Source organism: Pseudonaja textilis, chromosome 1, assembly GCF_049901715.1.
Source record: "Pseudonaja textilis isolate UNSWEBS1 chromosome 1, rPseTex1.2, whole genome shotgun sequence".
In the NCBI taxonomy this organism is placed as follows: domain Eukaryota; kingdom Metazoa; phylum Chordata; class Lepidosauria; order Squamata; family Elapidae; genus Pseudonaja; species Pseudonaja textilis.
In genome coordinates, this window is record NC_141990.1 from 27,041,120 (window position 1) to 27,055,876 (window position 14,757).

Below are 14,757 nucleotides of genomic sequence, written 5' to 3' on the forward strand. Positions count from 1 at the left end.
TAGCACTAGCAATAGCACTTAGACTTATATACTGCTTTACAGTGCTTTACAGTCCTCTCTAGGCGGTTTACAGAGTTAGCGTATTGCTCCCAACAATTTAGGTCCTCATTTTGCCCACCTCGGAAGGAAAGAAGGTTGAGTCAAGTTTGGATAGAAGGATAGAAGGTTGAGCCTGGTGAGATTCGAACTGCCAAATTGCAGGCAGCCGGCAGTCAGCAGAAGTAGGCTGCAGTACTTCACTCTAACCACTGCCACTGCAGCTCAATATTATATGCAGTTTATATGGTATATTATTATGGCAGATTATTATTGCAAAAAGTATCCAAATGAATATCTTAGATTTAAATCAACCCTTACTTTTAGTGAATGTATTCTGGATTAGATCTCAATCTGTTTTCTAGTATCAAGCTGTTTATTTCAGATAGTCTAAGGGAAAAAAATCACTTTTCCTCAGCAGTGTTTTCTGTATATGGTGGTCTTCACAAGAAAATGAAGAATTGATATAACTGGTTGAGACACTTCCTTAGAACATATTGATTCACAGGCTTTTTGCACCTTAAATATCTCCAAGTAAATATTCTTTCCTTCTGTAAAAATCAATATAGCTGTACAGGTTCATGATTGTTAGTGCAATAATGATTATTGATTGTTACTCAAACTGCTTGGAACAAAAATGTAATATCTTTCTGAATGCATTCCGTGGTGTATTCTGATCTATTTTATATTTAAGATCCAGGAAATATAAGGACTAATTTTGCTTTTTAATTATTTGTTTTCTCTTAGCCACCATAATTGTTGAGAAAAGAGCAGCTGGTTATTTTTATGTTTGTATGATATTACTAATTTCTTATTAAAAAAAAAACCTATGATACGTTCCATCAATGCATATATATATGCAATGCATATCTTTTGCACATAACCTAAAGCTTCACAATCTTCATAAGAGATAAGGCTGTAATGGATGCACATAGAGCTTTTAATAAATAGCAGGTCTTCTATTATTTCATCCGTAGCTTCCAGCGTTTGGAATTATTTCACTCTTATTTCTTACAGAGGATAGTTCATGCTGTAACAGCAGAAGCTTTTGGGAATATAGTATAACATGTCTTTTTAAAAAAAGTCCAGAGGTCAGGAGAACCCTGAGTGGGAAGTTCTGTGCATTGGGCCATAGTAATTGATTAACCATTTTGTTTTTACTGTGTTTTTCTTTCTAATTAATTATGTCTCAGTTTTGGATTAATATTTTCTAAAATACTGCTTGCTTTCTCCTTTCTGTTAGCTGTTGACAGGGAGAAAGGCTAATATTGACTTATTGCAGGATCTTAATCATATCAACTGTCACCCAGTTCTTTTTAATAAATATTTTCCACTGCTAACAGTTTCAGGGTAGGATTTCTTTTTATGACAGGATCCAAGGGTACGCTTATTATGACCTGTTATTGCCACAGTGCTCTTTCTTCATAGGCATTGCTTGCTTTTAAAAAATATCACTCTGGAAGTTGTGGGAAAGAGTTATTTATGTTTGTAGCAGTGGGAACTTGATATTTTAGAATAGCAGTTTATACTCTGATTTCCCAAGGAGGCAAACAGTTGTTCTACAATGAGCGTATACCCATACATGATGAACTCACAAAGAAAACACTGAATAGAGATCAGAGATTTGGCTTCCAGCCAAATCCTGGCTTCCCGTTTGGCCCTACTTGCTTCTTTGTTTGTTTGTTTGCTTGTGGAATTATTTTTCCATTTTCTGAACTGCCCAACTCCCTCAGAGAGGGACTCTTATTCCCAAAGAGACAGAAGCAGGCAACAAAATCTTTGGCAAATGAGTGTCAAAATATCTTACTCTTTCAATAAGATATACCAATTCAAACAGTGCACTCTGTGTTTGATATTTTCCCCATGAAAAAGGTTTATGCAAATAAACACCCCACCCCCACACACAAATCCCTAAACACAGACCCCAACACCTACCTAGAAAAAACCACCAGATCCAAAATAAAAGCCTCCCCCATCAGCGAAGAAATCCAGCAAAGAATCATACCCAGAGAGAAATCATCCAGATGCCCTAAGCTTTATGGTCTCCCCAAGATACACAAAGAAGGAACCCCACTTAGACCAATAGTCAGCTCCATAGGCTCACCTCTACAAAACCTAGCCAAATTTCTTGCCAAACAACTACAGCCCTATGCAGAATCCATCAACTCACACGTAAGAAACTCATTCCAGTTCATCGAGATCATTAAGAAACAAAACTTACAACCCAGCGACCTACTAGTGAGCTTTGATGTCATATCCCTCTTCACCCAAGTGCCTATAAAAGAAGCCTTGACAGCCATCCAAAACAAATACAAGCACATCCCAGATCTGATCAACCACTGCCTATCCAATACATACTTCACCTACAATGGACAAAAATACAAACAAATAGAAGGAGCACCCATGGGATCACCCCTCTCACCTGTTAGTGCATGGAACACTTAGAAACACAAGCTCTAGAAAAATATAATCACAAACCCAAACTCTGGCTCAGATATGTAGATGACACCTTCATAATCTGGCCAAATGGGAAAGAAAAACTGAACAACTTCCTCACACACCTCAACAGCCTACACCCCAAAATACAATTCACCATGGAAACAGAAGCTAACAATCAACTTCTGTTCCTAGATTTCTTAGTATACAAAAAATCCAATGGCTCCCTAAGACACACTATCTACCAGAAGAAAACACATACAAACCGTTATCTACACGCACTCTCACACCACCACCCAGCACAGATCAATTCCGTAGCCGAGACACTCATCTCCAGAACAAAATGCTTAGCCGACGAACAACACCTAAAAACTGAACTACACACTCTCACTAACGTACTAACAGCCAATGGATTCCAAAGAAAGAAGATTACCCACCTAATCCAAAAAGAAACCCCAACCAAAATCCAAGACAGAGAACAAGAGAACGGCAAAGCCCTCCTCCCATACATAAAAGGCACTACAGACAAAATCAGCAAGATCCTCCAAAAACACAACATTAAAACAGCATCTGCACAAACAGAAAAATATCCACCATCCTAAGAAACCCTAAAGACAAAATCGAATTAGAAAACCAAGGAGTATACGAAATCCCTTGTACTGCCTGCCCCACCACATACATCGGACAAACTAACAGAAGAATAAGTGCATGCACTGAAGAACACAAGAACTCAATCAAAAAAGAAGAACCAACCTCTTCCCTGGTCCAACACCTCAAAGCCACAGGACATGAGATTGACTTTAAAAATACCAGAACTAATGCCAAAACCGAACACTTCAACAACAGAATAATCAGAGAAGCCATAGAGATAGAAAAACGCCCACATAGCATGAATAAATGAGATGATACCTCCTGCCTACTAGTTATTTGGAAACCCACCCTCATTAACAAATGAGTACCTAATATGAAGAATGACACCAGACCCACACCCACAAGGGCCACATAAGATGCTACCACCACACTTCCACATAGAAAGCAGACTCACACCCACACAGAAGATGAGACACGACCACGGACCAGAAGCCGTACCGCAGCTACATCACTACCCACTTCAAACCCCTCCGACCCATACATGAAGCGAACTGACGCCCACCATGAAGATGTGGCATGACCACGAATGCGAAGCCAAACAACAGGATCACAGCTCGCCAGCTCAAATCCCCCAGCAACTAAGACTAACCTGAGCACAACCAAGCCCCCACCTGAACAGAACACACCCAGCCAATCAGAACACAGCCAAACCCCCAACCAATGAGAACACACCCCCACCCAATCAAAACACAGCCAAGCCCCCACTCAATCAAGTCACACCCCCACTAGCAGTTAAAAGGAAGAAGCAGCCGAGAAACACAAAGCCGAAGACACAAGCCTGAAGATGATGAATGAGACATATATATATATATATATATATATATATATATATATATATATATATATATGTATGTATGTATGTATGTATGTATGTATGTATGTATGTTTTCTTAAGTTTTCGCGGGTACTTACATGTATGGTATTCAGCTTTGTTCTGGTATTTTCCCACGTAATTATAGTTGTCCTTTTAAAGTTGTAGCAACGTTTCGGCAGAATCTCATCTGCCATCATCAGGCTTCTGTATAGTGTTCGTTTGTGAGTCAGACTTTCACAGCCATTTCAGTTTTAAATTTGGGGCTAGCCTACTGCTGTGCCAGAATGTTTTTTTCTTCATCCTAATTGGTTGGGAGTCTTGGTCTGTGTTTATTGGTCTTGGAATTTGCTGTGTTCTGCTTGGTGTTTCTAGTATCTTTTGTCTGTTTTGTGGCTTTTTTTGTCTTGATTGGCCAGCAACATTGTGTTCCTGTATTGGAGGCTTTTAGTGCAGCTTGGCCCCGAGTAAATGGACAGCTATCATTTATTAGGAAGCTAGGTTTCCTCTGGGTGCCTGGTTGGGGTGTGTTTGAGCTGGAGGTATCAGGGGGGATCTGTTTGTGCCCAGGTGTTTGCCTGGCTTGTGGTGTGGAGATTTTTTTGCTTGTGAATGCAGGCTTCCAAATAATTGACAGTCTGGTGGAATCATCTCTTCTATTCATGCTTTCAGGTCTTTTTTCAATCTCTATGGCTTCTCTGATAATTCTGTGGCTGGGGTTTTCTATAGTGGCTAGGGTTTGGGTGCCATTGAAGTCAATGCTATGACCTGCCTCACAGACGAACACAATACAGAAGCCTGATGATGGCAGATGAGATTCTGCCGAAACATTGCTACAACTTCAAAAGCACAACTATAATGACGTGGGAAAATACCTGAACAAAGCTGAATACTGTGTGTGTGTGTGTGTGTGTGTGTGTGTTTAACCTGTCACAATAATCAGTAGACATCACGGGGGAAAGGCAGCATCCAAATGGGAATCTTTTCTCATGGTCTGTCACAGAAAGTCCAAAAAGAGCACTCAGATAGATTAATGAGTATTCTTAAGCACTAAAGTTTAGGGAGGAGACAGGGCCAGCAGGCAGGAGAAGATTGCGCTAAGTTAAGGACAAAACCGAAGTCAAGAACCTTCAAAACTTCCCACCATTTTTCCAAAACTCTACCTTCTCCCCCAAGAGAAATGTAGTTTACTATTCTTCTATTATGCCTACATACCGTGTTTCCTCAATAATAAGGCCCACCCCAAAAATAAGCCCTAGCCTGATATTTTTTGGGTGGGCCTAATATAAGCCCTATCCCAAAAATAAGCCTGGGGGATGGGTGTGGCCAGCACATGAGGCAGCGAGCTCTGATATATCTGATTTGTACTTTAAGTCATATATCTGCTTAAACGAATTCTGGTGTGATTATATCCATTATTGCAATTATTAGATGCTGCATCCTAAAGAAAAAACAAAAACTGAGTCTAAAAGTGTATATATATTTTAGGTTGTACGGACTGAGAAGAATAGTTTGAATAATCGGTTTCTGCCCTGGGATGAGATTGAAACAGAAGCCATTTTGTCCATTGATGATGATGCCCACCTTCGCCATGATGAGATCATGTTTGGATTTCGGTGAGTAAAATCTGACTTTTAATCATCAGCCACTAGTATCAGGTCTGAACTAATTGTCTGTTTCCATCAAGGCTTGCAGATATGGAGGATTACAATTCCTGTTATCCTTATTTGTTTTGGCCATTTCTGTGCTGACTGGGAATGATAGAATTTTGAAGCCAAAGTATAACTTTCTTTCATGTTTGCCATTATAACATTGTTTTTCATGCACTGAGCCAGTGGCACAGTGGTTAGAGTGCAGTACTGCAGGCTCTTCTGCTAACTACTGGCTGCCTGCAATTTGGCAGTTCAAATCTCACCAGGCTCAAGGTTGACTCAGCCTTACATCCTTCTGAGGTGGGTAAAATGAGGACCCAGATTTTTGGGGGCAATATGGGCAATATGCTGACTGTAATTCGCTTAGAGAGGGCTGTAAAGCACTGTGAAGCAGTATATAAGCCTAAGTGCTATTGTTATTACTATTGTTTCCTCTTCTCAATAATGAGGGGTGTGCATGTGTTCTATTTATAATATTTTTAAAGCAGAAGAATGAAAACAATTACGTTACAGCCTTGACTATCTTCTCTTCCCTCCCTTCCCTCCTAACAAGTGAAAATAATCTTTCCCAACCTGATAGGATATTTTCTGAAAGAGCAGCTATGTGGTTGCATTTCTCTCCTTACTTTCCACCATATGGAGACACTCATTTTTAGCATACTTCATTTTTAATAACAAATTGCTATTTATACCACTATTAAAAGAGACTGTTGTTTGCTGGCATGACATAAACAGCCATGGGAATATCATAGACAAGGACATAAGCCAATATTGGAAGGTAGAGTAGCAAGAAGAAGGCAGGATTTTTGGATAAAATTTCCTGTTCAAGGAAAGCAGCTCTTTTCAAATGGTTAAAAGCAACCAAATTGATTCCAAAGTTTTGACAACTGCTTCAGAAAGATAGAGAAATTTCTTTGAAAATGATGTGGCTGCTTTAATGACTTGAAAAGAGGTACTTCATATTCGTTTCTGCCATTGTAAAGCTCCTTTTTCAAAGACTTTATGCTGTCCTAGTGTCGGAATGTCTGAGTATAGCCTTAATAGGAGATGGTCTCAGATTTCATTGCCAAAATAATTAGAACTTTGATTGTTATCTGTGCTCAAGATCAAGCAATGAAAAAGAGAGTCAAAGTGTTATATCACTTCATCAGTTTCTCTCACAAAAAAGGTTGAGAGCATTATTGTACTAATATTTAATGCATCGGAAGTGGAGGCCCATTCATCCCAATTCTAGAAAGTGGGAGTAGAGGAACCCTTTAAACTAAAGTTTAAAATCTAAATGTGTAATGTAGACAACTCAATAATAGCAATCATTGTGATCTGGGGGATTTCACTGTGTTTCTTGTATCTCGAGCATGTTCCACCTCTTCTCTGCCTGCTTATGTTATTTTGTTTGTATTTGTAGGGTCTGGAGAGAAGCTCGGGACCGCATTGTAGGATTCCCTGGGAGGTACCATGCATGGGACATCCCTCACCAGTCCTGGCTCTACAATTCCAATTACTCATGTGAACTGTCCATGGTGCTGACGGGTGCTGCTTTTTTTCACAAAGTAAGGGGCAAATCCTTAGAACTGTATTTCTTATGATGACTTAGGCCAAATACTTGTTCTAATGAGGAAAACTGCAAGATTACTAATTGTGGAGAATTTAAGTTTTTCCTCAGTTTTCCAAAGCAAGTGTAGCATGGAAATTTAAATTCTCCTGGTCACAGATTGATATCACTATCATACAGATTGATATCACTATTCTGTGGCCAGGAGCACTTCTATGTGTTCTATGAGCAGTTATAAATATGTGTTGCTGTGCGTGTATGTTTGGCTTTGTTGTACTATGTGTTGGAAGTAAAGGAGAACAGCTACTAATAATCCCTGTGTTGCTGTTCCCTATCAAGGCCCTGGTTTATTGTATGGTCAAAATCCTGGGTTTGGACCGAATAGGGTTGTTTGCTCATTGGGATTACTGAATTTGAGTCACAAATTGCCTATTGAATCTCTGAAGCAACTTCTCTTGGGAGCATTACATTCTTTTTCTTCTTAATCTTTCCCTCCCTCTCAGTTTGTAATTTTTATTTATCACCTTTAAAGCCCTACAGGGGCCTGGGATGTGAATATTTGCATAATCGTCTGTCTCTAAGAATAGATGAGATAGAGAGACCAAACTCCAGGTCCTCTTTCTGAAATCTTGCTAACTAGTGGGACCTTAGAAGTGGGACTTTAGTGTGGCTGCCCCTACCTTGTGCAACACCCTGTTGGGTGGAAGGCATGGAAGGAGGACAGCTGTGCCTGCTCTGGGGCATTCCAAGGGGGATGATTACAGCACAGAGTTTTTATTTATTGTTTTATGATTGTTTTATTTATTGATTGTAAACCAGACAGAGTTGCTTAAGGTGGGTGGACACATCGAATGTTTTAAATTAATCAATAAATAAAGTACAGCCCTTCCTTTTCTGCTGTTCACGTGTTCCAGAACTGAGAAATATAAATAAAAGTCAACCCTATACAATTTCACAAAGTTTCAGTTTTAGCCTTGGTATTCTCATCCTCCAAAAGTAGAATTACAATTATCTTACATCACGATAATAGGTTATTAGGTGTGCCTATGTGGGATTCATGCTTCTTCTACCCAGTTACAACTGTATGATGATGGAAAATCAAACAGAAGTCTCTCCTTTATTTCTGGATTGCTTTTTCCAACCTGCCTCTTGATGGAGTGGCATATAGTTTGAAATAATTAAGCATGCCCTGGCATAAGCAGCTTTCACAAGTCCCATGAGACTCAAAAATGATGTAGTCACTTTAATAATATTCAGCTAAGTGGTTTATATCTATTATTCTGTGTTCTGAATCACCTCTTTTCAATGGATTTGACAGAGAGAAAGAGAGTGAGATTTTCACAGACCATGACCACATAGAAAATATCAAGTATGGACTTGAAAACACTCAGACTTTCCTTTTCCTTGATGTTTAGTTGGAGACCCTGTAGCTTACTTTTGTGAAGAGTAGAGTTCAGTTCCCAAATTTGCAGGAACTGAGTTAAGGCATTGCCCCCCCACCCCCACCTTAAAAAACAAAACAAAATTAGGACTCTGATAAAAGATTTTGTATTTTATCTAGACAATGGTGGATTGTTTAGAATGGTATCAACTTTCTTTGTCAAAAATCATTAATTTGAACTGTATTCTCTAATAGCCTACAGTGCAGGTGGGATTAGAATTAATTCTGTTTTTCCCGTCTTCGCTTGGAAATAACTTAAAGGAGGGATAAGGAAGCAGTTGCCTTTCTAGTTATTTTGAACTGCATTGTTCATGATCCCTTGATATTAACATGTTGCCTGGAGCTCATAAGTATGGAACTGGAGAAGAAACTTGGACGCAAGTTGCCGATTCCTGCCTTATATTCAGACTCATTCTAGTTCTTTTGTTCTGGTGAGAAGATGTAGCTAGAGATAAAAAGTTCAAATTTCCACTTGTGGTGATGTCACTTTGACTCTTAGAGAGCACATATGTTAGCTGTCGTGAAAATTTTTATTATACGAGTGTATCTTGGTTAAAGGGTAAAGTTAGTATGCTTATCTAACATCATTTGCAGTGCTGGGATTCAATTTTTTTTACTACCAGTTCTGTGGGCGTAGCAGAGGAAGGATACTGTAAAATCTCCAGTCAGAGATGGTATTTGCCGATTCTTTGAACTACTCAAAATTTCCGCTACTGGTTCTCCAGAACTGGTCAGAACCTGCTGAATACCACCTCTGGTCATCTGATAAAAGATTTTGCTTCTGCTTCTTCAGTAACATTTTTGTACTTTTGGCCCTTTTCTAAATGTGTGCTCATTTTATCTTCTTCTTGTAGTACTACGCCTACTTGTATTCTTATGTGATGCCACAGGCCATCCGTGATATGGTAGATGAATATATCAACTGTGAGGATATTGCCATGAACTTCCTGGTTTCTCATATTACTAGGAAACCACCAATCAAGGTCAGTGCTTGCTGAAATACTGAGAAAGGCAATTTTTCCCAGGAACACAAGTATAATTATGATCATGTTTCCTTCTCTCTTGTACCCAGGTGACTTCCCGGTGGACTTTCCGTTGCCCTGGCTGTCCTCAGGCACTCTCTCATGATGACTCCCATTTTCATGAGCGGCACAAATGCATCAACTTCTTCGTCAAAGTCTATGGCTACATGCCCTTGCTGTATACGCAGTTCCGTGTTGACTCAGTCCTCTTCAAGACCCGGTTACCACATGACAAGACTAAATGTTTCAAATTCATCTAAACATAAGACTGTGGATGTCTGGAACTGGCCTATGGACAAGGCAAAAAGGTCAATGAATTGGGAGACAGTTGCCCCTTTCTGTTTATACTGGGATGCAAGCCCTGCCAGAACTGTGTGGCACAGGACTCCGTTGAACGAGACAGCTTTGACTCATTTATTCAGAAAAAAAATAAAAGACTTTCTTTAGATCCCCAGTAAGTTGTTTCACCAAGGGTATAACTGGGGTTTTAAAAATATTAATTATTATTTAAAATGAAAGTGTTTTAGATATGCTTTTAAAGACCTTTTGGGAGGAGGGAGGAAGGAGGGGTATTGTTTGATTTCTTTTTTTTCTTCCCAGCACTAATGATGCTTGGAGGGAAGGAGAGACCTAAGAAATTCCTGTATTCCTCAGTGAGCAAGTTATGCAGTTGGGAAAGTTGGATTTGGTCACCAGAGGCTCATAACTGCTTGCTCTTTGGTCTAATGTGCTTCAAATCTGCTCGGGATTTCACAGAGGAAATTACACATTCCCTCCACACGGAATCCCAGATCTCATCTGTTTCCCTTAGTAGCTCCAAGGAGCTAATTGCTATGTTCAAGCTTTTTCCTTCTTTTCTCTCTCTCACTGACCTCATTGTAAAGCAAGGTCCTCCCAGAACGCTGCCTGTCCTGTTTGCCTGCTGATGGATTATCTCACAACACCATGGTAGCTTCCTGTCTGTGCTCCCAATGGTTCACGGCTGCTGCTGCTGCCTCAGGGGAAAGATAGCTGAAACCTCCTTTCTACTTTTCCTTCCCAGATCCTAGATGCTGCTTTTTCTGCCATTAACAAAGCTCTGCCTTGGAAGCTTTGGTTGAACTCGGAGGTCTTGATTGACAGATTATTTATTGATTCTGTTTTCATGCCAAGTTTCCTTATGGTTAACTGGACCGTGGTTTTATTCAATTGACCCAATTTTCTGGGTTTGCATGACATACTGAAACGCAGACTAACTGCTCAGGCTGAGTTAGGGCAGAATGGGAAGCTAACCTGGTGGATTGCTAAATTTGTATTTCAATGAGTCATGCGAATACAGCTATAAAATATGAGCAGCTATGTTACTTATGAGCATAGTGTCAACAGAACAGCATGTTTAAAGAAGCAGATGTGTCTGCAAGGAGGCTGATCTGGAGTGTAGAAAAGAGTGAGATCTTTGTTAAACCATTTGGATGAGGACTTGTAGCGAATCTGCCATAATTCTACATCTCCTGCATGTGCAGATATTTTCTGTCCCCTGCCTTCCTTCTGTATGGTTGATGGCCTGCTGCGTTCAAGACAAAAAGATGGTTCTGGCTTGCTCATAGAATCCGTATCGATTCCAATCTCCAGGATCAATTCTGCAGACACAGGCATGAATTCAATAGGTTTCTCTGGCCTAGTTTCGTAGCCCTTTTCCTCCTGGTATCCCTTTTTCACTTTTAACTACATTCATAGCTGTTGTTAAACCATTCTGGAAATCTCTTTTTGGCAATGCGTGTGTAGGTATGTGAGTGAGCCTCAACTTATGTATAAGCTCCATTTTTTTCTAAAAAAATTTTTTTTTGTGCCTAGTCCTTTCATACCCAAAATTGCTAATTTTCAAAGAGGTCCATTCCAGTATGACTCTTTCCCAAAGTAGGCCACCAGTAAACAGTTTTGGAGCAACTGAAAAATGAGTGTAATAACTGCTGTCATTTCTAAACCCCTAACCTTAATTGAGTCTCCACTTCAGCTTTTTATTTTTATTTGTGGAAAGATAATAGTAAATTACCCATATCCCTATAGCATCTATAAAAAGTTGGCACTCCTGTAACAAATGTTTCTGAGGGAATATAATTTCTATGTGCCTCTCCCCCATGGACCATTTGGTAATGCCAAAACTTCTGTAGAGTTGCACTGCTTATTTGTAGCTTAGCTGTATTGAATGTTACCCATATTTGGGCAGCATTAACTACCCATTTCCTTATTTCCCCTTTTAACATTTACTCTAAATTACAAATGCTCACAGTTATCAGTCCTATCATAGTCTTAAGGAATGGCCAATCCTACATAAATATATAGTCTCATTTGCATGAGAACAACACAGATCTGTCCTTGATAAAGTAGCGGAACACCGTGCCTGTATAGGCCTTCCCAGCCACCTGTGGACACACTGTGGACAGCCTACAACCCCTTTAGATGTCAAGATCCTCTTCGAACATGATGGACAAACATCAGGCAGAACAGCTCTTCATGGTGCTGATCATTTCTCACTGAAGTGGGTCCTTGTCCCACATTTATACTGCAGTTATATAGTGATGCTGCAGAACTCATAGGTGGCTGAATGTCCTCCAAAGAAAAGGCAAAAGGAAGGGCAAGTTGGAAGTATGTCATCAATCACATTTGGTTTAAGTTGAGTTTGACCGGCCTGTAGTGACCGCTCTTTTGCACATTTAGGTTTGCATGCTCATGCAGACTTAAGTGTATTCAGGGCATTGTTCATTATATTCAATTTAAACTAAGCCTTTTGGAGATGAAGGTAGCTACATGCGGAAGGTATTTTGTCTTATTCTGACTCTTGCTACTTGCAAGAGAAAATTACTTCCTGGAAAATATGTGACTCACCCGTTTTTCCAGGCTGAGCAATGCATTTGCTTATCCAGTTCTTTCAGGCATCAATTTTGAGTTGAGCTTGTATTTTTTCCTTAAGCTTGGAGTGTTTACACTGCAACAAGAATCTTTCCATCTTTGTGTTGTAGCTTGCAATTAATCCAAGTTGTTCCCCTCAATAGGTAGGGCTGCTCTGATTGTCCATAGTAAGCTGTGATGCTTCCAGGCCTCTATATGTATGAGGAGACCCGGATTACAATGCTAATATGCTTCAAAGACATAACAAGTGGCCTTTGTTCATTTATAAAGTTTATAACACACTTACCCTCTCTTGGATTTTAAGAATCAACTGGTGATCACTTTAAATATAATCCCAAATATGAATTTGGAAAGGCATAGAATGTGAAGAAGCTTAGATTGAATCTTACTCTACTGGATTCTCTATTTCATGCTTGATCTGCTGGGGGGAATGAAACTTGTTGCTTTCAATCTATCATTCTTCCAGTGAAATGAGAAGAAAATAAGCAATCATATGAATTGTCCTTTTATCAGGCCTTCAAATTAATCAGCAGGTCTCACCATACCTTGAGCACGCATGATAAAAATTTCCAATTGACACTCTGTTATATGCTTTTCTGTCAAAATAGTGGATTTCCTTTCCTTTGAGAAGATGAGCCAACAGGAAGGTAAAATAGAGGGGAAACTTCCTGTTTTGTGGCATTCTGGAATGCCAACCACTGTAAATGGTCTTTCCTTTCTCCCTACTCTGCTACAGGGGATTTTTTTAAAAGCTCAGCATCACATTTTAAATAATGGGTTAAGAAAAAAAAAACTGAGTCTAAAGCCTTGGGGCTCTAAAACCTTGAGCACAATACTCCTATGCTGAATTTTGTAAAAGAATAAAATAAACACTGAGTTTACCTTGAATGTGTCTAATTGTCAGCCATTCAAAATGAAAGAAAATTGATGATGGCAACATGTGAGCCATGCAGATTGAAAAGCAGTGGCCTTTAAGTGTCCCATTGTCAACAGCTGACCTTTCTGGCACAGAACTGAATTCATGGTGCTGAATTGAAAATTAATTAAAAACATCCCTGAGCCATTGAACGTCTTAATTATATTTGCTTTGGTTTGTGCAACTCTTTTATTATTACTATTACAGTGGTTATGTTGGCTGTGGTGTTAGTGATAATGCTATTTGTGGAAATGCACAGATGTGAAAAATAAAATGTTAATTTTATATTTTAGGAAGAAGGATGAGAACTTGTATTGGATTTGGACTATTAAGGATTTGATCCTTAACTCACAGTTATACGTATGCTGGCAGTCATAAATCTACATGTAAAAAGCCTTTTTGACTTTCAAGTGGGAAGAGGCGCAAACAGGGTTCAACATCTCATTTGATCTTCACTTGCTTCCTACATGTTTCCACTGTTCACAAAAGTGGCAGCAGTATTCCTAAGAGGATAGATAGGGCCTTCTGTTTTACCCATAACTCAGCTGTTGGTTATTGTCAGGAACAGAGCTAGTAGAATTTGTAAAAAAATAAAATAATAATAATACTGTGCAGATAATAAAAGTTTGGCGCTTTTGGAAAAACATCTATATTGAACAGATCAAATGCATATGAAACCATAAAGGCACATATTCTATAAAAAGAATTCCAAAAAAAATGTTTTGATTCAGGTTTTAAAGAAATACCCAAAGGAGAAACTAAAAAGATAGGCTTTGGCCAATGGCTTTAATGATTTAGATACAACACTATTACTGTATTCCATCTAGAACAGCCATATTCAGACCTAGAGCTTACTACAAGCTGTAGTACCTAGAGCTTACTACAACCTCTACCTAGAGCTTACTGCAAGCTGTAATTTTATCCTGGGAACTGTAATGAAGCTGAGGGGACAGAGGAACAAATAGTCCCTTAGGAGAGACCATTTCAGGCTTTTTGCCTTGGTATCAAGAGGCTCTCCATCTGATGGCTATGTCTAAAGAGAGTGCAAAGCTTTAACCCTGGCTAGGAAAAAGCAGTGCACACTCAAGATAAAAATAAATCTATCATGACTACCAATTTGTGATTTAAAAAATATATATTTCAGCATTAACACGAAGCTGAACTGTGGAAGATGGTTGGGTCCTGAAAAACTAATTTTAGAAGCCTTCATATTAAATTTTATAGCTTTCTTTACTACATATTATCCTTGGTTTTGGACAAAACTTGTATCCTAAAATAGCTCACATCAGTATTTTTTAAAAACCCCATACATCTTGCCCTCTGGCTTAGAATCTAAAAAGGTAATACAGAC

The 14,757-nt window shown here is 39.2% G+C and overlaps 1 protein-coding gene across 3 annotated transcripts in view; it reads left to right on the forward strand.

The window, feature by feature from the left end:
• EXTL3 (exostosin like glycosyltransferase 3) overlaps nt 1-13,699 on the forward strand; it is a 123,990-nt gene extending 110,291 nt beyond the window's left edge. For all 3 annotated transcript variants that reach the window (XM_087929911.1, XM_087929905.1, XM_087929915.1), the window contains exons 4-7: nt 5,423-5,550; nt 6,992-7,136; nt 9,434-9,562; nt 9,652-13,699. In XM_087929911.1, coding sequence (XP_087786037.1) covers nt 5,423-5,550; nt 6,992-7,136; nt 9,434-9,562; nt 9,652-9,861 — 612 coding nt within the window. In that variant the 3' untranslated portion in view covers nt 9,862-13,699. The remainder of the gene's footprint in view (nt 1-5,422; nt 5,551-6,991; nt 7,137-9,433; nt 9,563-9,651) is intronic.
• Nucleotides 13,700-14,757: the final 1,058 nt, after the last annotated feature.